Source organism: Sturnus vulgaris, chromosome 33 (assembly GCF_052056855.1).
Source record: "Sturnus vulgaris isolate bStuVul1 chromosome 33, bStuVul1.hap1, whole genome shotgun sequence".
NCBI classification, from domain to species: Eukaryota; Metazoa; Chordata; class Aves; order Passeriformes; family Sturnidae; genus Sturnus; species Sturnus vulgaris.
This window is the reverse complement of record NC_142275.1, coordinates 236710-261036: the sequence shown is the minus strand read 5'-3', so window position 1 is coordinate 261036 and position 24327 is coordinate 236710. Positions and strand designations below refer to the sequence as shown.

The 24327-nt window shown below is 61.6% G+C and overlaps 3 protein-coding genes across 8 annotated transcripts; 2 read left to right on the top strand and 1 right to left on the bottom strand.

Moving 5' to 3' along the window:
• Positions 1 to 1054: 1054 nt before the first annotated feature.
• Positions 1055 to 15211, bottom strand: SLC44A2 (solute carrier family 44 member 2 (CTL2 blood group)). Of its 5 annotated transcripts, none has more exons than XM_088154953.1 (22): positions 15092 to 15211; positions 12695 to 12743; positions 12253 to 12326; positions 12050 to 12134; positions 11864 to 11948; positions 11648 to 11764; positions 11510 to 11570; positions 11251 to 11374; positions 10991 to 11074; positions 10629 to 10741; positions 10348 to 10479; positions 9205 to 9304; positions 8587 to 8679; positions 8242 to 8326; positions 7397 to 7659; positions 7226 to 7320; positions 6278 to 6381; positions 5908 to 5981; positions 5743 to 5813; positions 5554 to 5642; positions 5135 to 5219; positions 1055 to 4738 (listed from the first exon to the last, which is right to left on the bottom strand). In XM_088154953.1, exons 1-22 carry the CDS (start codon positions 15132 to 15134, stop codon positions 4617 to 4619), a joined length of 2148 nt encoding a protein of 715 aa, XP_088011079.1. In that variant the 5' UTR covers positions 15135 to 15211; the 3' UTR covers positions 1055 to 4616. The 5 variants fall into 5 exon arrangements, with proteins under 5 accessions (XP_088011079.1, XP_088011080.1, XP_088011081.1 ...); XM_088154954.1 differs by lacking the exon at positions 15092 to 15211 and adding an exon at positions 13970 to 14081; XM_088154955.1 differs by lacking the exon at positions 15092 to 15211 and adding an exon at positions 13970 to 14080 and having other exon boundaries at positions 1055 to 3458.
• On the top strand, positions 13960 to 19228 carry AP1M2 (adaptor related protein complex 1 subunit mu 2). Of its 2 annotated transcripts, none has more exons than XM_088154956.1 (12): positions 13960 to 14350; positions 16251 to 16407; positions 16509 to 16576; positions 16660 to 16790; positions 16866 to 17013; positions 17632 to 17758; positions 17835 to 17977; positions 18192 to 18263; positions 18341 to 18499; positions 18603 to 18728; positions 18965 to 19040; positions 19127 to 19228. In XM_088154956.1, the coding sequence occupies exons 2-12, from the start codon at positions 16308 to 16310 to the stop codon at positions 19147 to 19149; spliced, it is 1173 nt and encodes a 390-aa protein (XP_088011082.1). In that variant the 5' UTR covers positions 13960 to 14350; positions 16251 to 16307; the 3' UTR covers positions 19150 to 19228. The 2 variants fall into 2 exon arrangements, with proteins under 2 accessions (XP_088011082.1, XP_014748735.1); XM_014893249.2 differs by lacking the exon at positions 13960 to 14350 and adding an exon at positions 15493 to 15909.
• A 232-nt stretch (positions 19229 to 19460) lies between these two features.
• KRI1 (KRI1 homolog) lies at positions 19461 to 24110 on the top strand. Its single transcript, XM_014893231.2, has 19 exons — positions 19461 to 19551; positions 19721 to 19797; positions 19877 to 19982; positions 20070 to 20172; positions 20246 to 20303; positions 20390 to 20439; positions 20552 to 20645; positions 20723 to 20797; positions 20902 to 21014; positions 21221 to 21335; positions 21612 to 21707; positions 21795 to 21965; positions 22043 to 22118; positions 22226 to 22308; positions 22531 to 22675; positions 22934 to 23064; positions 23164 to 23228; positions 23307 to 23402; positions 23493 to 24110. The coding sequence occupies exons 1-19, from the start codon at positions 19470 to 19472 to the stop codon at positions 23971 to 23973; spliced, it is 2217 nt and encodes a 738-aa protein (XP_014748717.2). The 5' UTR covers positions 19461 to 19469; the 3' UTR covers positions 23974 to 24110.
• Positions 24111 to 24327: the final 217 nt, after the last annotated feature.

Genomic DNA, 24327 nt, shown 5'->3' with positions numbered 1-24327 from the left:
GAGCGGCCGCGGCGGGGCCGGAGCGGGGCCGGAGCGGGGGCCGGAGCGGCGGCGCCGGGACTGCGGCGGGGGCGGGGCCGCCGCCGGCGGGGGGCGCGCGCGCGCCGGGGGGGGCGCGGCCACGGGGAGCGCGGACGGCGCGGGCCAATGGGAGAGCGCCGAGGGAGAGTGACGGACAGCAGGAAGAGCCAATCGGAGAGGGCGCAGGGAGGGTGACGGGCAGGGGGCGGGGAGCGGAGTGGGACACGCCCGGAGGGCGGGCGCGGACCAATGGGATGGCTCGGCTGGAGGTGATTGACAAGGAGTAAGACCAATGGGAGAAGGAGGAGGGAGGGTGGTGCAGAGGGGGCGGGGCCCAGAGCGGTGGCGGGAACGGGCCGGGGGGGGGCTCGGGCTGAGGGGATCCGTGAGGGGAGCGATGGCCTGAGGGGATCCCCCTGAGGGGACGCGTCCGCCTCAGCCCCCGCAGCACCTGAGCCCGGCCAGGCTTCCACCAGGAACATCCTTCTCCGACAAGGAATGAAAAGGTTTGACCTCAGAGTGCCTTTTCTGGAGGTGTTCGGTGTCAAAATCGCCTTCGTACGAGGGCAACGACCTCATAGTCACCTTTTTCGGAGGGGGTTGACCTCAAAACCGCCTTATTTTGAGGGGGTTGGTCCTCAAAACCACCTTTTCTGAAGGGGTTTGACCTCAGAAATGCAAATTTTTCAGTGGCTTGACCTCAAAGGCATTGAATTTTTGAGGGGAACAACCCTCAAAGATGCATTTTTGGAGGCATTTGACCACAAAAACACCTTCTGCTTTTGATGACCAAGGAAATAACATTAAATAGGTGTCTGACCGAGCAGTCTGCTCCTTAAAATCCCCTTCCCGAAGACTCCGCGCCTCAGGGATTGTTGGAAAATTCCTCAGATTCAACCAAAACTCCCCCAAAATCAGTGACCCCTCGACTCTGAAAACAGCTGAAATTTTGAGTTTTGGGGTGAAACGTGGCGGAATTGGTATCAGAGCCCCCGTGATGCCACAAGGAAATGACAAAACAGAACCAAACAGGTCCAAACAGGCACTTTTTTTTATTGTTGGTCGTGACACAGAGACTCCGGATCGTCACGGCACCGTTAATGCCTCAAAAACACATGAAAAACGAGCATTTTCCTGTAAAACATCAGCCCTGCGGGGTTCAGCGTTGCTGAAAGGGATTTGGGGTTGTTTCCTTTGCCCGCAGGACAATGTGGTTTGTAGGGACAGAAGCCACATTTCTACACGGGGGGGAAAAAAAAAAAAAAAAAAGCGCCGTTATTCCTAAATTCTGTAATTTAATGCCATGAACACGGAGCTTTGGAAGAAGGAACCCGGTCTTGGAGTGAAGTTTTTCCGGGCACCCAGTTCTCCCAGGGAGCTGCCCTCGCTCTGAGTTTTCCAAAAAAAAAAACCCAAATTTACAGGAGTATTTCTCTCATAGTCAGTTTTCACCCCTAAAAAGCCACTTATTGGGAATAAAAATCCTTAATTCTCCTCCAGCCCTGTGTTGCTGGGAGGCAGCCGAGCCAGCCCGGCTTCCCCAGGAACACATTTATCCCAAATTTCTTCCCTCCTGCACCATTTTTCCTTCCAGCCTTCCAAATTCTCGCTGTCTTTTCGCCTTTCTAAGCAAATAAACCCACAACCAAAGGGTCAGGGATTTAGGAGGAAAACAGCTGAAAATCCAGGAGTGGGAGGGAATTCGCCCCCAAGATGAACATTCTGAAATAAAACCAAAACCACCCTGAAACCTGCACAGGGAGGGGAAAATCTGAATTAATCCAGAATCAGCATCAGGAGCTGCAGGACACGAGGTGCTGGAATGGCTGCAAGTGGAACAAGGTCTGGTCATTATTCCCTGAATTATTCCCACTTATCCCAAACTGGGAGGATTTGCCTCTTTTTAGCTTCATTTGACCTTTTTTGTTGAGCTTGGCTGTTACTTTTTTAGCTTTTTTTTTTTTTTTTTTTTTTTTTTTTACCTTTCCCTTCACCTTTCTAGTTTTACCTTTTCCTTCATTTTTTTTGGCTTCAGTTTTCCCTTCCACTCCTCTGCCCACTGATCAGCTGCACTAAAAAACGAAGGGGGGGAAAAAAAGGGAAAACTTAGGGAATTTTTTATAAAAAATTAGGGAAATTACAATGTTTGATTCCAGCTAGGGAAGCTCTGCCCGGCTGCATCAAGAGAAACCAAAACCCGCCCCCCCAAAAAAAATCCACTGGGAAAGCTCCAAAAAAACACAACTGAAAACATCCTGGAAAAGCAAAATATACAAAAGCCCCCGAAGCATCAGGTAATTCCAAAACCCACAGGGAATGGGGATAAAAAGCTGCCAAAGGGATCGATGCCATCAATTCCCAGAGCCAAAGGAGGGGGCAGGTGGGACCCCCCCCCAGCTTTTGGGAGCTGGGAATTGTCCCCCAAAGCCTCGGAGCGTTTCTTAAAATTCTTTTTTTAACAAACGAGCCCCCACCAAAAAAAAAAGCCCGATTGCTGTTGGTGGCTCTGCTCTGCACGGGGTGTGAGGGTTAATTCTGTTACATTTTAGCTGAGTTAGTTACATTTTAGAGTTAATTAACTCCTTTTCAGCTCCAACAATAAAACTCTTTTCCCCCTCCTGGCGGGGGGTGTTGGCTTTGCTAAAATCACCCCGAATGAACCCAAAACCCGCCCCCAGGTCCCTCCCAAAACCCCTTATGCAGGTGAAGCATTCGGGGTCTGCCTGAAACTGATAAATTTGGGGGAGCAGACGCAGATTTTGGGGAGGAATCTGTGGCATCTGCAGGTTCTCAAGAGGTGCGAGAACCGGGCGGAGCATCAAGCCCCGAATCCCCCTCGTTCCCCTCCACCTCCAGTGATTAGCTTATTCCTAAAAGAATTAATTAATCAGGGCCCCCAAAACTGGGCTCTCAGGTGTCGACAAAGGGAAGTGATTCCAGCTCTCTGGGCAGGAATGAACAAACAAAATTCAATATTTTAGGGCGAGGCCACAACGGGAACACCCCGCGAGGAGCTGCGGGAACCTCCCGGCCCGTTCAGATCCGATGGGATCCCCGGAGAGCGAGGTAAGGCCGAGCTCAGAAAGATTCACGGGCTCAACAAAACACAGTGAAACTGCCTTTGGAGTCGCTGACCCTCGGGAATTGGGGTTTTCCCCCCCTGTCACAGCCCAGGGGTGGCGTGACAAACTCATCATCATCATCATCATCGTCACCAGATTTGAAGTCCGGATTTTACCGATCCCCCCCCCCTCCCCTGCCACGCCTCGAGGGGGAGGAGAGGGGTGGTCCAAGGTCCACGGAGGCGAATTCCAGGCGGGACAGGCGGTGCTACGGCTCGGGCTGGCCCTTGTTGGTCTTCTTGAGCAGCTTCCTGAGGTTCTGAGACATGAAGTACGGCTTCTCCGCCGAGCCGTCGTTGCGCTCCAGGTCCTCCACTGCAAAAAAGAGATCCCCGGCCCCGCGGGGCAGATGTGGGGTGTGATGGAGGCTCCTGGGATCCCCCCACCAGCAGCCATTCCCAGACGGAGCAAAGTCCCTGGGGTCGTCGTGGAATCGTTCTCCACCTCTGACACAGCGATGGCCCGCGGGGATTGAGAAGAAAGAGGGAATTCGGGTGTTTTGTTTCTCAGGGGGGGAAAAGATGGACAGAGCCAAGGGCGGGAGGGATCCCTCGGTTCTTCCCAGCAGCTCTGGAGCCGATGGAAAAGTGATTCCCCTCATTCCCGACGCTGGAAAATCCCAGCCATGGAAAAAAATAAAAAAAAAAAACAACACCCCAGAACCAAACAAAGCCACAAAGCCCCGGGCTGGCAATGCCCGGGGGGTGTTTTGAGAGCGATTTGGATCCTTTTGGGATGGAAATGGGAGCGACAACACCACGGCCGCGTCCTGGGAGGCTCACGGGGAGCTGTGGCTGAGCCACAAGAGCTGCTTTGTTAAATCGTGGTCATTTCTGGGCTGTCTGGAGGAGAGATCCCAACCCCACCCCGTGTCTGCAGTGAAACCCTCCGAGTCCCAGTGGCCACCGGTGACAGCTCCTGCCCCGGAGCAATGGCTGGAACAGGGGACAGGGACAAACTGGGCTAAAGCAGCGGGTGTGAGGCCAAAACTTCGTCCGGAATCAAAATTTCAAAACTCAAAAAAAAAAAAAATCAAAATGTTGTGGTTTGCATAGAGACGGGGTGAGGAAATTGCCAGGAAAGAGGTGAGGAAAGGACGAGGAAAGAGGCCAGGAAAAGACAAGGAAAAGTTTCGCTGCTCTTGGCAGAAGCAGACACAGAAGAAACGCCCAGAGAGCACTTTGGGGGTGGCAGAACCCAGTGGGGCCGTGCCCCAAAATCCTGTCCCTCCACGCCGGGCCCCTCGTGCCCTCCCTCAGCAACAAAGATCTCTGCTCAAAGCCGCGACCATGTCCAGGCACCGGCACCCCCGAGCGACTCCGGCTGGGCTCTCTCGACGCAGGAACACGGAATTTTGGGGGGCAGGAAGGCAGATCAGGCACTGAGGCTCCTTCAGCACCCTCCAAGGATTTCCAGGGCACCGCGGGAGTCGCCGCCGGGCTCGGGGGGGGGAGGCCCGGCCGGCGCCACGCCCTAGCCTTGGCTATCGGCGCTTTTGGAAGGTTCTAGGTGCCCCTTCAGCAGGATCTCGCTCAGCTCGGGGGACATGTAGTAAGGCCTCTCCGGAGATCCATCGTTTCTCTCCAGATCTTCACCTTTTGCAGCCCCCGGGAAGAAGCGGCCGTGAAGGGGAAGAGCGAAAAGCGTTGGGAGAGCGTGGGGAGAGACAGGGCGGAGGATGGAGAATGTGCCACCAGAGATACGGGAAGGGTGGAAAAGAAGGGAAAGAGGGAGGAAAAAAAAGGGAAATTGAGGTTAGTTGTGGTTAATTCCACCGAGCCCAAAGCACCAAAACAGAGGGAGAGATGCAGGAGGTCACGGACAGGCTGGGGGGGGTCTCTGCTGGAGCAGGTGAGAACGCAGGTGAGGAGTCAGGAAAGGAAAAAGCGGGAGAAAACCACACAGAGGAGCCCCAGGATTGGGAACAAACCCCCCCAGACTGGACACTGGGCGTGACACTGTGGGAAGAGGGGCTCTGTGCCGATACTCACAGAAGCAAAGGAACAGGGTGTCCACGCACATGCCGTACACGCTGAAGAAGCCGTGGGCAATGAGGTAGGAGCCCACGATCACCGTCTGCAGGAGACAGCACACACTGAGCCCCTGGCCAGCAGCAGGAGGAGGAAAACGCTGAATCCCACATTCCCCAGGGCAAGGAGGAGAAGTGAACAGGGGCAGGACTGTTCAGGGCAGCCCGAGTGGGGACAAAAGGCCTCAGGCACCTCTGGAGGGAGGCCAAAGCGGGCAGAGCTGGCGGGCGAGGCGCCAGCAGCGGCCAACAAAGGGCTCATTGCACCAGAGACCGGGAAAACACCTCCAACAAAGGAGGCCCTTGAGGCATGGGCCGTGGGGAGGGGTTGGCGGGAGGGTGCTCTCCTAAAATCACCCCAAACCGAGGGGGGCAGCTCACCAGAATCGGGACCCAGTAGTAATTCAGCGGCGGCGCCGTGTCCTGGACCAGCTTTATCCGATGGGTGAAGAAGAAGAAGGCGAGGATTCCTGGGAGAGCAAGGGAGGGGACAAGGGTGGGCGAGGGATGGAAAACGGGCTGGAAAGGAGCAGCTTCAGCGAGGAGAAACTTCCAGAAGCCAGCACTTACCCACGCTGCCCACGATGAGCAGCTTCCCAAGGAAGAAGAGGAAATCCGTGACTTTATCCAACACGGCCACCCTGCAGGGAGACGAGAGGGGGATGAGCAGCTCTGAGAGGCAGCCAGGGGCCTGCTTGGCAAAGGCTCTGGGGAGGGGTCCCTGCAGGGTCTCACCTGATGATGTTCCTCATCAGCAGGAAGAAGGCGTTGCGGGCCGAGGTGCAGAAGTTGGTGCCGTAAATGGCGATCTGGGGCACAAAAACGGGGCAGAGGAAAGAGAGAGAAACTGCACTGAGTCCAGCAGGCGGGGCAGGCTGCAAATCCCACCCTGGAACAGGGATCTCCCCCACTGCTGAGCCCCCACCCACAGAGGGTCCCCCCCAAAGCCAGCCAGGGATGTGGCTGAGGTCAAGGTTTTCCATCCAAACAGCCAAAAAAAACTCCACAAAGCCCCGTGTCCACCATTCCCAGGGAAAGCTCCGAGCTGCCCCCACCCCGTGGCACCCCCAGCCCTTGGAGGGCGTTGGTTTTGGGTGACTCTCACCATGATGTAGGCATTCCTGTTGAGGAACTTGATGAATTTTTCCAGGCACCAGAAGCAGCACTTGAGGCAGCTCAGGAGGAACTTGGCAAACTTGTTCTCGGCGGCTGGAGGGCGTGGGGAGAGGGGTCAGCACCAAAGCCAGGGACTCGAAGGTCACTGGCGAGACTTTGTTGCCACAGCTCCCCCACCCAAGCTCTGCCTTCACCCCCTGGGTGCTCTTCCCACGTCCCCACCCACTGCTGGCATTTCCTGATGGGCAACTGAAGGGCTAAGAATTCCCTGGCACGGAGAAAACGAGCCAGCAGCCACGGAAAACACTTGCCAGAATCACGGGATGGTTTGGGTTGGATGGGGCCTTGCAGCTCATCCCATTGATCCCATTGATCCCATTGATCCCATCCCATCCCATTGATCCCACCCCATCCCATCCCATTCCATCCCATCCCATTGATCCCACCCCATCCCATCCCATCCCATCCCATCCCATTGATCCCACCCCATCCCATCCCATTCCATCCCATCATAACTCACTGGATGCATTGGAAATGGTAAATTCTGCAATGGTGTCCCCTGCAATGTCCTGTGGCCTGGTCCCTCTCCCCTCTGGCCATGATCCAATTTCTTCCCACCCCCTTACAGACCCTGGGAAAGACCTGTGCCCCCTGACCTCGCCCTCTTTTTGCTCCTAGAGCACCACAAGAAATAACCCCCAAACTCTCCCCAGGGGGAAAAGAGCCTCTTTTGTTATCTTTTATTCACATCCACGTGGTGAATCCCTGAGGCTTCATCCTAACATCTGAGCTAGTCTAGTCGGGAACAAGGGTGAAAATCTCAGCAGGCCAAGCCACACCATCCCATCCCACTGATCCCATCCCATCCCACTGATCCCATCCCATCCCATCCCATCCCACTGATCCCATCCCATCGATCCCATCCCAACCCGGGCACCTTTCAGCCGGTGATCCAGGTACTCCAGCGTGACCCTGATCACCTGCACAACGGCCAGCACCAGCGAGCCGAAGGCCAGCGAGCCCGTGTGGTACCTGGGGACGGAGCAGCCCCGTTGGAAAGGCACAACCCTCCAGCAGCCCCCGCCCCCCGGGAGGGGTGGGCACGCACCTCAGGGCGCGGCCGAAGGCGGAGAACAGCGGGAAGGCCGGCATGTCGTCCGGCTTCTTAAAGGCCCAGTAGTAGGAGGCGAAGGCGCCGGCCAGCGTCACCTGGCCCAGCGCGATGACGAAGTTGGCGAGCCAGAAGAACATGAAGACGTTGAAGAACTGCAGCACGATGAGGTATTTGTGGTAGGCGGTCTCGCCGCCGTAAAAGGCGAACAGGCACTGGGCGTCGGGGCACAGCTTGGTCACGTTGCTGGTGTTGAAGGTCTGGAGGGGACACAGGGCAGAGCTGGTCACCCCAGAGTGACCCCCGTGGTGTCAGCTTTGACGGGTTCTGAGCTCTGACAGAGCCTCTGACGGGTTCTGAGCTCTGACAGAACCTCTGATGGGTTCTGTGTTCTGACACAACTTCTGATGGGTTCTGAGCTCTGACAGAACCTCTGACAGGTTCTGTGTTCTGACACAACTTCTGATGGGTTTTGAGCTCTGACACAGCCTCTGACGGGTTCTGAGCTCTGACAGAACCTCTGATGGGTTCTGAGCTCTGACACAGCCTCTGACGGGTTCTGAGCTCTGACAGAACCTCTGACAGGTTCTGAGCTCTGACAGAGCCTCTGACAGGTTCTGTGTTCTGACACAACTTCTGATGGGTTTTGAGCTCTGACACAGCCTCTGACGGGTTCTGAGCTCTGACAGAACCTCTGATGGGTTCTGAGCTCTGATAGAACCTCTGATGGGTTCTGAGCTCTGATAGAACCTCTGATGGGTTCTGAGCTCTGACAGAACCTCTGGCAGGTTCTGAGTTCTGACAGAGCCTCTGGCAGGTCCTGAGCTTCCCCAGGTGCTCACCTCAGGCTTGCAGGTGTGCCCAGAGAACGGGCAGGCAGACTCGTTGAACACTTTGTAAACGGCCTCGTTGGAGGTGGACAGGAAGCTGCAGGGCACCGTTAAGGAGAAATTTCCCAAAGCCAACCCTAAATCCAACCCTAAATCCAAACCCAAATCCAATCCAACTCTGCTCTCCCCAAGCTCCTCCACCCCAAGGCGTGTCTGGGGTTAAACCTCAGAGATTTCAGGCTCCGTGCTGGGGAGATCTTTGGCTTCTGAGGAACAGGGATGAAAGGAAGAGAAAGAGGAAGAGGAAGAGGAAGAGGATGAGGAAGAGGATGAGGAAGACGATGAGGATGAGGATACACAGCAGTGCTGGCCCAGTAGGCGATGCAGAGGCACAGCAGGAAGAAGGTGCACAGGGGGAACAGCAGCGACGACATGACGTGACCAACGGCCCTGCGAGAAGATGGTTAAACCCTGGTTAAACCTGGCTTAAACCCTGGCAAAACCACAGCTAAACATGGGTTAAACCCTGGCAAAACCCCAGTTAAACGTGGGTTAAACCCTGGTAAAACCCCAGTTAAACCCAGGTTAAATCCTGATAAAACTCCAGTTAAACCCTGATTAAATGCTGGTAAAACCCCAGTTAAACCCTGGTTAAATGCTGGTAAAAGCCCAGCTAAACCCGGGTTAAATCCCAGTAAAACCCCAGTTAAACCCGGGTTAAATCCCAGTAAAACCCCAGTTAAACCCGGGTTAAATCCCAGTAAAAGCCCAATTTAACCCGGGTTAAATCCCAGTAAAACCCGGGTTAAATCCCAGTAAAAGCCCAATTTAACCCGGGTTAAATCCCAGTAAAAGCCCAGTTAAACCCGGGTTAAATCCCAGTAAAAGCCCAGTTAAACCCGGGTTAAATCCCAGTAAAACCCCATTTAAACCCGGGTTTAGGCCCAGTTTAAGGCCCGAGGCAGGCTGCCAGACCTGCTGGCCTCCTTGATGAGGGCGATGGCGATGAGGATCCTCTTGCGCAGGAAGATGAGCAGCAGGACGATCACGAGCTCCAGCACACACAGGATGATCACTGGCAAGGGAGGGACAGCGTGAGGGCCACCTGTACCTGCCTGAGGGCTACCTGCACCTTCATGTGGGCCACCTGTACCTTCATGTGGGCCACCTGCACCTTCATGTGAGCCACCTGCACCTTCATGTGGGCCACCTGCACCTTCATGTGGGCCACCTGCACCTTCATGTGGGCTACCTGCACCTTCATGTGGGCCACCTGCATCTTCATGTGGGCCACCTGCACCTTCATGTGAGCCACCTGTACCTTCATACGGGCTACCTGCACCTTCATGTGGGCTACCTGCACCTTCATGTGGGCCACCTGCACCTGCCTGAGGGCCACCTGCACCTTCATGTGGGCCACCTGCACCTTCATGTGAGCCACCTGTACCTTCATACGGGCTACCTGCACCTTCATGTGGGCTACCTGCACCTTCATGTGGGCCACCTGCACCTGCCTGAGGGCCACCTGCACCTTCACTTGGGTCACCTTCACTGCCTGAGGACCACCTTCACCTTCATGTGGGCCACCTTCACCTGCCTGAGGGCCACCTGCACCTTCATGTGGGCCACCTGCACCTTCACTTGGGTCACCTTCACCTGCCTGAGGGCCACCTGCACCTTCATGTGGGCCACCTGCACCTGCCTGAGGGCCACCTGCACCTTCATGTGGGCCACCTGCACCTTCATGTGGGCCACCTGCACCTTCACTTGGGTCACCTTCACCTGCCTGAGGGCCACCTGCACCTTCATGTGGGCCACCTTTACCTGCCTGAGGGCCACCTGCACCTTCATGTGGGCTACCTGCACCTTCATGTGGGCCACCTGCACCTTCATACGGGCTACCTGCATCTTCATGTGGGCCACCTGCACCTGCCTGAGGGCACCTTCACCATGCTGAGGGCCACCTGCACCTTCACTTGGGTCACCTTCACCTGCCTGAGGACCACCTTCACCTTCATGTGGGCCACCTGCACCTGCCTGAGGACCACCTTCACCTTCATGTGGGCCACCTGCACCTGCCTGAGGGTCCCTTCACCTGCCTGGCCCCACCCCACTCACGGAAGGCCAGCCATGTCTGCCGCAGGTGCAGGTAGACGCGCAGGTCGGTCTGGAAGCCCAGGTCCGCCAGGGACACGTCTGACCCCGCCTCTCCTTTCAACTTGGCGTACTCCATGTAGCAGTGGAAGATCCCTGTGGTGGAAAAAAAAAACAACAAAAAAAGCAGAAATTCGTCGTGTTTGGCGAAGGCAGAGCCGGGGAGGGGACTCGGGTGTGGGAATTCCATGAATCCCACCGGGAAGAGGAAAAGCAGGGGGAGGATCCCGGGGCCCCCCCCTCACCGTATCCCAGCACCAGGATCACCATCACGATCATCACCCACACCATGATCCCGGCCAGGAAGCGCAGCAGGACGATGAAGATGAGGCTGGCCACCATGGCGATGACGAGGCCTCTGAGGGAGGGAGGAAGGCAGCGCGTCACCACCTCCCCTCCCTCCCCAAAAAAATCGGGAGAACCGCGGGAGGGAACCGGGGATTGGGGAAGGCCGGGAATCCCTGGAATTTCTTCCTTTTCACGAGCAATTCCAAGGAACCACGGGAGGGAATCGGGGATTGGGAAAGGCCTGGAATCCCTGGAATTTCTCCCTTTTCACTCACAATCCCAAGGATTGTAAAGCCCCAGAGTCCCGCCCCGTGCTCACATGATGATCCAGTACCACGACACCGTGTAATCCTCGAAAATCTTCATGGCCAGCTGCCGCGCCTCCAGCACCACGTTGGCTTGTCTGGAAACGGGAAACGCCGATGGAGCAGGACCCCAAAAAGCGAGGAAACCCCAAATTCCTGCACGGCCGATCCCCCCCGAGCTGCGTCTCCTCCAGCTCCCGTTTCCAATCCCGGGATTTTGGCGCAGGATTTCCCCGTGGCTTTAACGCAGCCGGGCCATTAGCCCGGGACTCACTTGGCCCCTTCCAGCAGCTCGGTGACGTTCCTGCGGCGCCCTTGGCCATCGTCGTAGGTGGTCTCGTTGCCCACCATGATGACGCCTTTCTTGGCCTGGATGGCTGGGAAGCACCTGCGTGCCACTGGTGAGACAGAAGGGACGGCTCAGGTGTGAAAACAGGAGCCCCCACCCCCCAAAAAAAAAAAAACAACAAAAACCACCCTCCAAAAAACGCCGGCGGAATCTCTAACGAGCTCCTGGCTAATTGCAGACGTACGTGGCGTGCTGGGGATGAGCATGGCCGGACACTCCTTGTCCCTCAGCACCTCGACAGGACCCTGGGTGGGGACAAGGAGCCACACAGTCAGAGCAGGGCCCAGCCCCAGGGCACGCCGACCCCGACCCCACAGCTCACCTTGAGCGGGTTCTTGAACTCGGGGGTGCAGAAATTCCGGTAATATTCCAGCGCCGCCGCGTTGCCGTGGGCCGCCAGGTACGTCATGTACCTGTCCGGGCACTTGCTGACACAGATCTGCAGGGGAAGGGGGGACACGGGCAGGGGGCTGCAGGCCCGGATTCCGTGGGGGGGGGAATTTGGGGGAAGCCCAATTGCAGAGGGGCCGGGCCGTACCTGCGTGGTGGGGCACTGGAACTCCAGCAGCACCAGCGGGCTGGCGCACTTGACGATGTCGAAGTAGAAAAGGAAAGGTTTTTTCCTGTAAAACCAACCAAAAAAAAAAAAAACCCACGGGGTTTGGGGGAGCCTCCTCCACGCTCCCCCCGGAGGGATTTGGGGTCTCTCCAGCCCGGCACTCACTCGTTGGGGGTCCCCTGCTGCCCGCAGAACTGCCCGCGGCTGTCCGTGGGGTGGATCACCTTCCGGGGGTCCCCGTGGGTCCAGGCTGGGGGGGACACAGGATGGTGAGGCCGTGGTGACCCCCAGAACCCCCCCAGACCCTGCAGGGACCCCCCTGAGCCCCCAGGGACCCCCCTGAGCCCCCAGGGACCCCCAGGACGTACCCACGACGCCGACCACCACGTAGCCCACGATGGCCACCACGAGCAGGACACAGCAGATGATGTCAGTGCAGCCCCTGGCAGGGGGACAGGGAGGTTGGGGACACGGATTTGGGGACACGGATTTGGGGACCCTGATTTGGGGACCCGGATTTGAGACCTGGATTTGGGGACCCTGATTTGGGGACACGGATTTGAGACCTGGATTTGGGGACCCGGATTTGGGACCTGGATTTGGGGACCCTGATTTGGGGACATGGATTTGGGGACATGGATTTGGGGACCTGGATTTGGGGACCCGGATTTGGGGACCCGGATTTGAGACCTGGATTTGAGGATCTCGATTTGGGGACCTGGATTTGAGGACCTGCAGCTGGGGACCCGGAATTTAGGAACCTTAAATTTGGGAACCCGGAATTTGGGGACCCTGGGGGCGTCTGTTTACCTGTCATAGATGGGACCTTTGAAAGTCGGGTCATATTTCTGTGGGGTTCCTGTGGAGAGCAAGAGGAATGGGAAATGGCTGGGGCAGGAGGAAGGCACTCCTCATCCTCCTCACCCCACAGCAAGCAAAAACAAACAAAAAAAACAACTCCAAAAGAGATCCTTGGGATAAGCAGAATCAGGAAGGAAAAACATCTCCAGACCCGTTCCCAGCTGCGGATCCAATTCCTGAGCTCGGAAACCACGACCCCATGGAAAACTCATTTCCCACAGGTGCCCCAAAAATATCCCCGGACCCGGAACCCCACGGAAACACCGAATTCCATGGAATCACCGTGGGGCAGAGCGGGGCTCGGGGGGTCCCACCGGGGCTCGGGGGCTCCCACCGAACCCCCCGAGCAGCCCCGGCCCCGCCGCAGCCTCCCCGGCGCCGCTGCTCGGTTTTATTTTTAGGGTGGGACTGGAGCCAGCGTGGGAGCGGCTCAGGGCAGGGGGGGCCCGGGGGATTTCGGGTGGATTTTGGGGGGCAGGAGGTCACAGCAGCCCCGAATCTTTTTTTTTTTTTTTTTTTTTTTTTTGTGGGGGGGACACGTTTGCTTTGGGGTGTTTTTGGGGTTCCGGGAGTCGATCTCCTCTCTCCAAACCCCCACGAACGGCGGCTCAAGGGGGTGGGGGGGGGGATCAGAACCCGCAACGATCCCGGGACCCCTCCCGGGACCGGCGGGCGCCGCGGAGCCGCCCCAGAACCGGCCCAGAACCGCCGGAGCCGGTTTGTCCCCACACCGCGGCCGTCGGGCCGGTTCTGTGCCTGCAAGGGAGGGCGGCCCCAAAACCGCGGCCTCTCAACCCCCCCCCCCAAAACCGAGCACCCCAAAAACCGCGTCCCCCCCTCCCCAGCCCCCCAAAAACCGCGTCCCCCCCCCCCCCCCCCGGCGCCGGGCGCGGCCGCTTTTGCTTTCGCTTTGCTTCGCCTTTTCCTGCCCCGTTTTCCGCCCATTTCGCGTTTGTTTTTCCGCCTTTCCCCCGCGGCCGTTTGACTCTTTCCTCGCCGAGCCGCGGGGCCCCGACCCGCAGGAACCCCCAAAGGAGCCCCCAAATCACGGGGGGACCCCAGAAGTGGCCACGACCCACAGCGGGCGCTGGCCACGACTCGCGGGGACTCGCCCCCGACCACGGGCGAACCCCCAAAGGTTCCCCCCGAGCCCCGGCCGCGCTTCTGAACCCCCCAAAAACGTCCCCGAGCCCCCCGAACCTCCCGAACCGCCGCTCCCGGTACCGTGTTTGCCGTAGTAGTTGTCCCCGTGTCCCCCCATCCCGGCGAGCGCCCCGAACTCCGGAGCCGCCGCCGCCGCCGTTCCCGTCCAAGCCGGGCTGGGCTGGGCTGGGCTGGGCTGGGACGACCCCGCCTCCGTCACAGCCCCCCCCAAAATCCGCCCTCCGGGGCACGAACGGGTCCCAAACCCCGCCCCGGAGAGCACCGGAGGACACCGAACCGGGGAGAACCGGGGGGAACGGGCTCAGCACCGGAGGGAACCGGGGCAGCTCCGGCCCCGCGGTTACCGGGGGATTCTGGCAGCGGGGTTAAAACCGAGCAGTTCCAGCCCCGGTACCGGGAAGCCGCGGGGCGCGGTCTGACCCCACCGGACCCGGTCCAGAGGTTGTGAACGGGCGGGGAATGTCCGGGAAGGGCTCGGGGGGCGGCGCCGTCCCCGCCCCGGTTCCGTTCGCGTGGATCGATGCCCGGGATCAGCCCGGGATCCCGGCGCTACGATCCCATAGGCCGCCGGTGATGTCAGGGCTGCGGGTCCCCCCCCGCCACCGGCGAACAAAGGCCGGGCCGGGCCGAGCCCCCACCCGCCGAAAACGGGGGGGTCCCGGTTCCTGGGGGGCTCCTGGAGGGGTCCCCCCTCCGCCAGGACTTGCCGGGACCCCCGGCGGGGGCAGCGGACCCCGAGACCCCCGACACAGCCCGGAGAACCCCCCTCCCCAAAAAAAAAACCATGCGAGCCCCCCACCATGATCCTGCAGCCTCCCCGGGGGTGTCCCAGGGGATGGAGGGGGGGTCCCCAAATGTGGGGGTCCCCAAATGTGGGGGTCCCCCAATGCGGGGTGTCCTCAAACTTGGGGGGGTTCTCAAACCCAAAACCAGGGGGAACCCCAAGCCTGAAGGGTCTAAAACCCCAAATTTGGGGTTCCCCACACCCTAAACCCGAGAGGCTCCGAGCCGAGGTGGGGGTCTCCAAAATCCTGAAGGTGCCCCAAAATCTGCGAGTTCCAAAATCTGCGAGTTCCCCAAAACCTGCGAGTTCCAAAATCTGCGAGTGCCCCAAAATCTGCGAGTTCGCAGCCCCGGGGGTTCGGGGGAGCCCCGGGATGGTTCTGGGGGGATGCTCGGTACCGTAATCGCCGTGCGGGTCCCTCCTGCCCGCGGGCCGGTCCATGGCAGCTCTGGGCGGCTCCCCCGGCGCTTCTCCGGTACCTCCGGACCCCCCGGTACCCCCCGGTACCCCCCGGGCTGTGGCTGCGGGCGGGGCGGCTCCAGGCTCGGTCCGCCCCCCCCTCCCCGGTACCGACCCGCCCCCGGGGCCGGGCCCGGGGCTGTCCCGCCCCTCCCGGGGCTCCGGAGGGACCGGGGTGGGGGGGGAATCCCGGGGTCTGGAGGTGCGAGAATTCTCCAGGGTGGGGGATTTGGGGGGCCAGAGACCCCCCCGAGGGGGATCCGGGGGTCTGGGGGCTACACAGAGTTGGGGGTGTTGGGATACAGAGACCACCCCCCCCACCCAGGAGGGGTCTGGGGGTGCAGAGACCCCCGGAGTGGGGAAAACAGGAGCGAGGGTCTGCGGGGACCCCCCAAGAGGGAGAGTTAGGGGGTGCAGAGACCCCCTCCCCTCATGGTGGGACACATCCAGGGGTCCCAAACCCACCCCCTTGGAACCCACTGGGGGGTCCCACCCCACGCCCCTCACCCCAAAACCGCGGGGTTGGGCTGGAGGTGGCCAAAGCCCCCGTGGAGTGGCCGAGCTTGGGGGTCCCCCCGAGGGTCGCGGTGGGACCCCCGCGGTGGGGGGAGGGGGTCCCGTGGGGCTGGGCCGTCCCCTTTAAGGCCCCGTGGGCGCAGCCGCTCACCTGTGCAGGTGACGGTGCCGCAGGTGGTGACGGTGCCGCGCGGGCGCCATGGCCGCCTCCGCCCTCTTCATCCTGGACCTCAAGGGGAAGGTGAGACCCCCGCCAGCACCCCAAAGCCCCCCGGGGGACACTCGCCTGTCCCCTGTGTCCCCAAAGGCCAGCCAAGGTCAGTGGCCGTGACCCCCGTGACCCCCAGGATTTTTTGGGGGGGGTTCTCCATGTGTGACCCCCCCCCACCACCACCACCCCAAACCCTACCTGGGGTCACGCAGGTGTCCGAGCTGGGGGACACCCACCTGTCCCCTCTGTCCTTGAAGGTCACCCAAGGTCAGCGGCGGTGACCCCGGTGACCCCGAGGTGGGGTGAGCAGTTTGGGGGGGAGGGGGTGTCCCCATTTCTAACCCACCCCCCCCCCAAATCATCCCCCCCAGCCTCTGATCAGCCGCAACTACAAGGGGGATGTGGGGCTGGGGGAGATCGAGAACTTCATGGGGGTCCTGCTGCAGCGGGAGGAGGAGGGGACCCTCACCCCCGTGCTGACCTACGGCCACGTGCACTTCCTGTGGATCAAACACGCCAACCTGTACCGTATCCTTCGGGACCCCCCGGGACCCCCCGGGACCCCCCGGGACCACCCCCCAACCCCAGGAACCCCCTGGTGCCCCTTTCTCCTTAACTCCCCCCCTCAGTGGTGGCCACCACCAAGAAGAACGGGAACGCGTCCTTGGTGTTCTCCTTCCTCTACAAGGTGGTGGAGGTGAGTTGAGGGGTCTGGGGGTCACCCTAATTTGGGGAGGGGGGAGTCACAGAGGTGCTGGGTGCCCCCCCCCCCCTCCTCAGGTGTTCTCGGAGTATTTCAAGGAGCTGGAGGAGGAAAGCATCCGCGACAACTTCGTCATCATCTACGAGCTGCTGGACGAGCTGATGGACTTCGGCTTCCCGCAGACCACGGACAGCAAAATCCTGCAGGAGTGAGTGTGGGGAGGGGTCCTGGGGGGCGCCGGGAACCCCCCCAGAGCCCCCCCTGACCCCCCCCAGCCCCGCAGGTACATCACCCAGGAGGGGAACAAGCTGGACACGGGCAGGTCACGCGTGCCCACCACGGTGACCAACGCCGTGTCCTGGCGCTCCGAGGGCATCCGCTACAAAAAGAACGAGGTGTTCATCGACGTCATCGAGTCCGTGAACCTGCTGGTGAGGGCACGGGGAGGGGGATTCGGGTGGGGTGGGGAGGGGGATTGGGGTGGGGTGGGGGTTAGGGTGGGAAAGGGAGGGGAACTGGGGTTGGATGGGGAGGGGGATTGGGGTGGGATGGGGTTTAGGATTGGGTAGGGAGGGGGATTGGGGTTGGATGGGGTGGAGAGGGGGATTGGGGTGGGATGGGGGTTAGGGTGGGAAAGGGAGGGGGATTGGGGTTGGATGGGGAGGGGGACTGGGGTGGGATGGGGGATTGGGGTGGGATGGGGGATTGGGGTGGGATGGGGAGGGGGATTGGGGTTGGATGGGGAGGGGGATTGGGGTGGGGTGGGATGGGGAGGGGGATTGGGGTTGGATGGGGTTTAGGGTGGGAAAGGGATGAGGATCAGGGTTGGATGGGGAGGGGGATTGGGGTGGGGTGGGGTTTAGGATTGGGTAGGGAGGGGAATTGGGGTGGGGTGTGAGGGGGATTGGGGCTGGATAACGATGGGGACTGGGGTGGGATGGGGATGAGGATGATGATGGTGACGGGGCTGGCAGTGAGCACGGGAATGAGGATGAGGATGGAGGTGGTGCCGGTGCCGGTGCCAGCTCCGAGCCGGGCCGTGCCCGCAGGTCAGTGCCAACGGCAGCGTGGTGCTCAGCGAGGTCGTGGGCACCATCAAGCTCAAAGTTTTCCTGTCGGGAATGCCCGAGCTGCGCCTGGGCCTCAACGACCGCGTCCTGTTCGAGCTGACGGGCCGTGAGTGCCGGGGGAGGGGGGCAGGGGTCCCCTGAGCCCCCCCTGAGCCCCTCCCGAGCCCCCCAATCCCTTGCAGGGGGCAAGAACAAGTCGGTGGAGCTGGAGGACGTGAAGTTCCATCAGTGTGTCCGTCTGTCCCGCTTCGACAACGACCGCACCATCTCCTTCATCCCCCCCGACGGCGACTTCGAGCTCATGTCCTACCGCCTGCACACCCAGGTGGGCTCACCTGTGGGGCCGGGACCCCCACCTGGGCTCACCTGTGGGGCCGGGACCCTTCATTGAGGGGCTCTGACCGTTTTCTGTGGGGGTGTGACCCCTTCCCACGTGTCCACCACCTCCGTCCGTGTGTCCAGGACCCCTCCAGGTGTGCTGGGGACCCCCTGGGTAACCCCCCAGGTGACCCCAGGGGTGACCCCCGTGCCTCCCCCAGGTGAAGCCGCTCATCTGGATCGAGTCCATCATCGAGAAATTCTCCCACAGCCGGGTGGAGATCATGGTCAAGGTGATCCTGGGGGTCCCCCGTGCCCCTCAGACCCCCCCACCCAGCCCCTGACACCCCCCCCGTGCCCCCCCCCGCAGGCCAAGGGCCAGTTCAAGAAGCAATCGGTGGCCAACGGGGTGGAGATCGCCGTGCCCGTGCCCAGCGACGCCGACTCGCCCAAGTTCAAAACCACGGTGGGCTCGGCCCGGTACCTGCCGGAACGCAACGTGGTCATCTGGAGCATCAAATCCTTTCCTGTGAGCATCCCCTGTGCCCCCCAACCCCGGGGGTGTCCCCCCCTGTCCCCCCCAGCCCGGGGGTGGCCGCGGGGGTCCCCACGAGCCGCTGCGGGGGTCGCAGGGGGGGAAGGAGCACCTGATGCGCGCTCACTTCGGGCTGCCCAGCGTGGAGAAGGAGGAGGAGGAGGGACGGCCGCCCATCGCCGTGCGCTTCGAGATCCCCTATTTCACCGTCTCGGGCATCCAGGTGCTGCGGGGAGGGGCTGGGGAGGGGTCTCGGGGGTCTCCGGGGGTCCTGGGAGAAGGGTTGGGGTATCGGGGAGGGGGTCCCGGCGAGTTTGGGGAGAGGGGAAGGGAGGGATGTGGGGGCTCCAGGGGGTTTGGGGACAGGATGGGGGTGGGACAGGCACTTTCCAGGAGGGGATCCTGGGGGTTTTGGGGGGGCTCTGGGGGGGTAATTGCCCACCTGTCCCCCCCCCCCAGGTGAGGTACATGAAGATCATCGAGAAAAGCGGGTACCAGGCACTGCCCTGGGTGCGCTACATCACCCAGAGCGGGGGTGAGTGATCTGGGGGACCCCCAAATTCCCCCGGGACCCCCAGCCTGGGCCCCCCACCTCACCTCCTCTCTGTCTCTCTCTCACAGATTATCAGATCCGCACCAGCTGAGGGGACCCCCATGGACCCCCCCATGGACCCCCCGACCCCCATGGACCCCCCGACCCCCAAGGACCCTCCCATGCCCCCCCCCCTCCTCTGGCCGAATAAAGATGGAGCTGAGACCCCCCTGTCCCGCTGGTCTGGGGGCTCTGGGAACAGAGTGTGGGGGGGGTCCTGGTTCCGATTGAGGGGTTTGGGGGTGCCGAGGGTCGTGGTGGGGCCCACCCGCTGCTTTGGGCGCCGTTGCCCGTTTAAGAGCGGGAAGGGGCGGGGCGCTCCGGTCACGTGGGCGGCGGATCCGGAAGTGCCGCGCGGTCACGTGGGCGGCCATGGCGGAGCCCAAGCTCCGCGTGAACGCGGCGTTCGCCGAGCGCTACGGGCGGTACCGGCGGCGGGAGGAGCTGCAGCGCCGTGAGACACCGGGAACGGGACCGGGAACGGGACCGGAAGGGGCGATCGGAGGGGAACGGGACCGGGGGAAACGGGACCGGGGCTGGGGGTGCGGGCGGGGGGCGATGGGGGGAACCGGCTCCGCGCCGTTCCCGGTGCTGACCCCTGCCCGGTGCTGATCCCCCGGTAGTGCGGGACCGCTATGGGGACACCGGGGACAGCGGCGACAGCGATAGCGACAGCTCCGAGTCCAGCGGGGACGACGTGGTGAGTTTGGGGGGGGATGACAAGGTGGGGGGGGGGGTCCCGGTGTCCCTGTGAGTGACCCCCCCTGACCCCCCCCCAGGCCCTGGACCCCCGCGAGGAACGGGAGTTCTACCGGACCCTGGCGCTGCTCAAGACCCGGGACCCCCGGATTTACCGGGAGGACACCACGTTCTACACCCAGCAAGGTACTGGGGGGGGGTTCCCAAAATCCCGGGGGTTCCCCAAAAAAAAAAAACTCGCGGGGGCCCAAAACTCGTCCTGGCCTTTACCAGAATCCGGGGGAGAGGAAGAGGATGAGGAGGAGGAGGAAGAGCGCCCAGCCAAGCCGATGTTCCTGAAGGATTACGAGAGGAAGGTGGTGCTGGAGAAGGAAGGGTGAGGAGGGGGCGTTTGGGGGATTTTTGGGAGGATTTTTGGGAGTTTCTGACCTTCTCCTTTCTCCCCACAGCAAATACGTGGACGAGGAGGATGAGGAGGATGAAGAGACAGCAGCCAAGAGGAGGAAGGTGAGGATGGGAGGAAGGTTTGGCCTCCCCCAAATCCCTGTGACCTCCCCCCTCAAAAAAAAAAAATCCTTTTTTATCCCCCCCAGGTCGAGTCCTCCCAGAGCTACGCGGAGGAGCAGCGGGCGCTGAAAGAGAGGTGAGGGGGTCTGGGGGGGTCCTGGGGGGGTTATCGGGGATTTTGGGGGGGTTATCGGGGATTTTGGGGGGGTCCTCAGCACCAGGGGTTGACCCCAGACCTCCCCCCGCAGTTTCCGAGCCTTCGTGGCCGACAGTGAGGAGGAGGAGGAGGAGGAGGAAGGAGGGGCCCTGCTGCGCCCACGGGTCCGATCCCGGGAGGAGAAGGTGAGGGGGGTTCTGGGGGGGTTTTTAGGTCCCGGGGGGCTTTGGGGGTCCCTCTCTGACCCCGTTTTCCCCCCCAGGCTCAGGAGGAGGAGCAGTACCTGCGCTGGCTGCGGGGCCAGGCCGAGCCCCCCCCGGAGCCGCTGCAGGACCTGGTGAGGGGCTGGGGGCTCTGGGGGGGTTTTGGGGGGGGGGGTCTTGGGGGTGACCCCCAGCTCTGAACCCCCCATTCTGCACCCCCCCCCCCCCCACCCTCCAGGAGCCCCTACAGAAATTCTGGTCAGACCCGGCGCTGGAGCCGGGCGAGCGATTCCTGCGGGATTATCTGCTGGGAAACGGCTTCCGGGAGGAGGAGGAGGAGGGGGATGAAGGGTGAGCGGGACCCCCAGACCCCCTGTGACCCCCCCAGGCCCCCTGTGACCCCCCCAGACCCTCCTCACTCCTCCCTGACACCCTCTGCAATGAGGGGGAGCAGCTCCTGGAGCAGCTGCAGGACTTGGAGTGGGGACCCCCCAGAGCCCCCCAAAACCTCCCCCAGAGCCCCCCAAAGCCCCCCTGACCCCTCCCGGCCCCCCCAGAGCCTCCCTCCCCTCCCTGGAGGACTCCTCGGACGAGGGGGAGCAGTTCCTGGAGCGGCAGCAGGAATTCGAGCGCCGGCACAATTTCCGCTTCGAGGAGCCGGGAGCGGCTCAGGTGGGAGAAACGGAGCGGGGGGGAGGGGATTTTGGGGGGTGGGGGGCAGGAATTTGGGGTCAGGGACAAGAATTGGGGGTGGGGGGAACGTTTAGGGGGTAGGGATGGCGATTGGGGGGCCGGAATTTGGGGTGAAGTTTGGGAATCCCGATTCCATTTCCTCCCCAAATCCAGGCGTTCCCACGCCGCACCCCCAGTTTTTTTTAGGGGGGACAAATTTTGGGTGCGGCTCTGGGGGTCCCTGACCCCTTTTCCCCCCCTTTCCCCCCTCCCCAGATCCAGACATTCCCACGCCAAATCCCCACCTCGGTGCGGCGCCGGGACGAGCGGCGCAAGGAGAAGCGGGAGCAGGTCCGGGAGAGGAAGAAGAAGGTGAGGAAGATCCGGGGTGGGGGGGGGGTTTGGGGTGTCCTGAGCTGCCCCCCACGCCCTCCCCTCACCCCATTTTCCCCCTCCCAGGAGCGGGCACGGCGCAGGGAGGAGCTGAAGCAGCTGAAGAACCTGAAACGGGAGGAGTTGGCCGCCAGGATCGCGAGGATCCGCGACGCCTCCGGCTCCGACGCCTTCGGCCTCAGCCACTCCCTGCTCCAGGAGGATTTCGATCCCGCCCGCCACGACCGGCTCATGGCCGTGGGTGTCCCCCCACTGTGCCCCCCAAACCCCCCCGTGCCCCCCCAGGTGCCGCTGATCCCCCTTTTCTTCCCCAGGAATGGTTTGGGGATGAATATTACGGCCGGGGGGAGGAGGAGAAGCCGCAGTTTGAGGAGGAGGAGGGGCTGGATGGTGAGTGGGGGGTCCTGGGGGGGTCCCCAGAGTGTGTCCCCCCCCAGTCCCGGTGTCACCGAGTCCCCCCCAGTCCCGGTGTCACCGAGTCCCCCCCGTTCTTTCAGACGATTGGAACTGGGACTCCTGGACGGGGAGGGAAGAGGGGGAGCCCCAGACGGAGCCGCACTGCGAGGACCCCGATTTTGTGGTGAGGAGGAGGAGGAGGAGGAAGAAGAGACCCCCTTGGAATGAGACCCCCCTGAAGCTGTGACCCCCCCCCCAAAATCTGTGACACCCCCCCAGAGCTGAGACAGAACTCAGCACGGGGATGGGGGGGTCCCAAATTGGGGATGGGGGGGTCCCAAATCGGGGATGGGGGGGTCCCGGCTCGGGGGGTGCAGCCCCCTCCCCACTGACCCCTCCCCCACAGATGGATGCCGATTATGTCCCCGAGCCCCCCCCCGACCCCGCGGCCCCCCCGGGCCGGGCCCCCCCCGAGGTTTCCTTCGGGAAGAAGCGTCGGAAAACGCGGTTCCGGGAGGCCCTGGAGAGGGAGAAGCCCCCGTTCGACCCCGGTGAGCAACGGGACCCCAAATCCCTGAGAACCCCCAAAACTCCGCTCCCCACCCCCCAGAACCTTGGGACATCACCCTCAGATTCCTGATCCCCACCCCAAAATGCTGATACCCCGCTACAAAAATCCTGATTTCCACCCCAAAATCCCAGTCTCTACCATTCCCAAACCCCGAAACCCAACTCGGGACCCCCCCAACCCCCTCCTGGCAACCCCCCAGACCCTCTCAGGACCCCCCCAAACCTCCCCATCCCCGCAGCCTCGGGCCCCTTCGAGCAGTACCTGGATGAATTTTACGGCCTCGACTTCGAGGACATGGTCGGGGACCTCCCCTGTCGCTTCAAATACCGCCGGGTCCTGCCCTGCGACTTCGGCCTCACCACGGACGAGGTAAAGCCCCCCCGGGAGCTGAGACCCCCCCAAAAAAACCCCAAAAACCACTCCTGGGACCCCCCAAAACCTTTCCCCACCCCCTCTCTGCCCTCCCAGATTTTGGCAGCTGATGACAAGGAGCTGAACCGCTGGTGCTCCCTGCGCAAGACCTGCATGTACCGGTGAGGAGGGGGCTCTGGGGGGGGTCCTGGGTGCCCCCCGGGATTTTGGGGGGGCTCACGGACCCCCTCCCCACGCAGCTCGGAGCAGGAGGAGCGGCAGGACCAGGCCAATTACAGCCGCAGGGCGCAGAACCTCAGCAAGAAGCACCAGATCCTCAGATCCCTCGTGGCTGAGTACGGGGGGGTTCAGGGGGTTCGGGGGAAGTTTTTGGGGTGTTCGCACCCCCCCCGGACCCCCCCTCATCATCACCATCCTCCCCCCAGCCCCGAGGAGCCGGAGGCGGCGCCGGCAAAGCCGAAATTCGGGAAGAAACGCCGGGAGAAGAGGAAACGTCAGGAGGAGGAGGCGGGGAAAGGGGAGCCCCTCTCGGCCCCCCAAAATCCCGGGGCTCCCCAAAATCCCGGGGCTCCCCAAAATCCCGGGGCTCCCCGGCGCCGGGGGGCGCCCCCCCTGGGCGCTGCCGTGCGTTTGGGGGGCCGCGAGTTCAGCGGGAAGAGGCTGGAAGCCTTCGGCCTCAACCCCCGGCGGCTCCGGTTCCGGCAGCTCCGGAGGCAGAGGGGGAAGGAGCGGGGGGGGAAAAGCGGGGAGACCCCGGAGAAATCCCCAAAAAAACCGGGGATCGACGGGAAAAACAACGGGAAAAACAATGGGAATACCGGGAAAAACCCCGAGGAAACGGCTGCTGTCAATGGGAAGAAACAGAAACGCAGGAAAAACGCCCAAAATCCCCCAAAAAACACCTGAAACCTTTGGGAAAAACACCCGCACCCAAATCCTTTGGGAAAACACCTGAAAGCCCCGGGAAAACACCTGAAACCTTTGGAGAAAACGCCCAAATCCTTTGGGAAAACACCCGAATCCCTTGGGAAAACACCAGAACCTGCTCGAGACGCTCCAGAATTTCTGGAAAAGCCCCGGAACCCCCCGGGAATGCAAAGGGAGGCCGAGCCGGATTCAAGTTCTCTTTATTTTGGGGAGGGGGGCGTGGCCGGGGGGGGAGGGTCCTGAGCGGAGCAATAAATAACAAATAACCCCCCCCACCCCCACCCTGAGCAGCCTCTGACAGTGAACGGGGGGTCCCGGGAATTGGGGGGGGGG

Excerpts from the sequence above, each read along its gene's own strand:
- SLC44A2 (XM_088154951.1), bottom strand. The coding sequence starts at position 14,006 with ATGGGGGGACACGGGGACAACTACTACGGCAAACACGGTACCGGGAGC. Across the intron at positions 5,814-5,907 it reads CTGATGAGGAACATCATCAG|GGTGGCCGTGTTGGATAAAG; the intron begins GTGAGACCCTGC and ends GTCTCCCTGCAG. Across the intron at positions 5,643-5,742 it reads GCTCATCGTGGGCAGCGTGG|GAATCCTCGCCTTCTTCTTC; the intron begins GTAAGTGCTGGC and ends TTGCTCTCCCAG.
- AP1M2 (XM_014893249.2), top strand. The coding sequence starts at position 15,868 with ATGGCCGCCTCCGCCCTCTTCATCCTGGACCTCAAGGGGAAG. Across the intron at positions 18,264-18,340 it reads GGGTGGAGATCATGGTCAAG|GCCAAGGGCCAGTTCAAGAA; the intron begins GTGATCCTGGGG and ends CCCCCCCCGCAG. Across the intron at positions 18,500-18,602 it reads GGAGCATCAAATCCTTTCCT|GGGGGGAAGGAGCACCTGAT; the intron begins GTGAGCATCCCC and ends CGGGGGTCGCAG.
- KRI1 (XM_014893231.2), top strand. The coding sequence starts at position 19,470 with ATGGCGGAGCCCAAGCTCCGCGTGAACGCGGCGTTCGCCGAGCGCTAC. Across the intron at positions 23,065-23,163 it reads TCGGCCTCACCACGGACGAG|ATTTTGGCAGCTGATGACAA; the intron begins GTAAAGCCCCCC and ends CTGCCCTCCCAG. Across the intron at positions 23,229-23,306 it reads CGCAAGACCTGCATGTACCG|CTCGGAGCAGGAGGAGCGGC; the intron begins GTGAGGAGGGGG and ends CTCCCCACGCAG.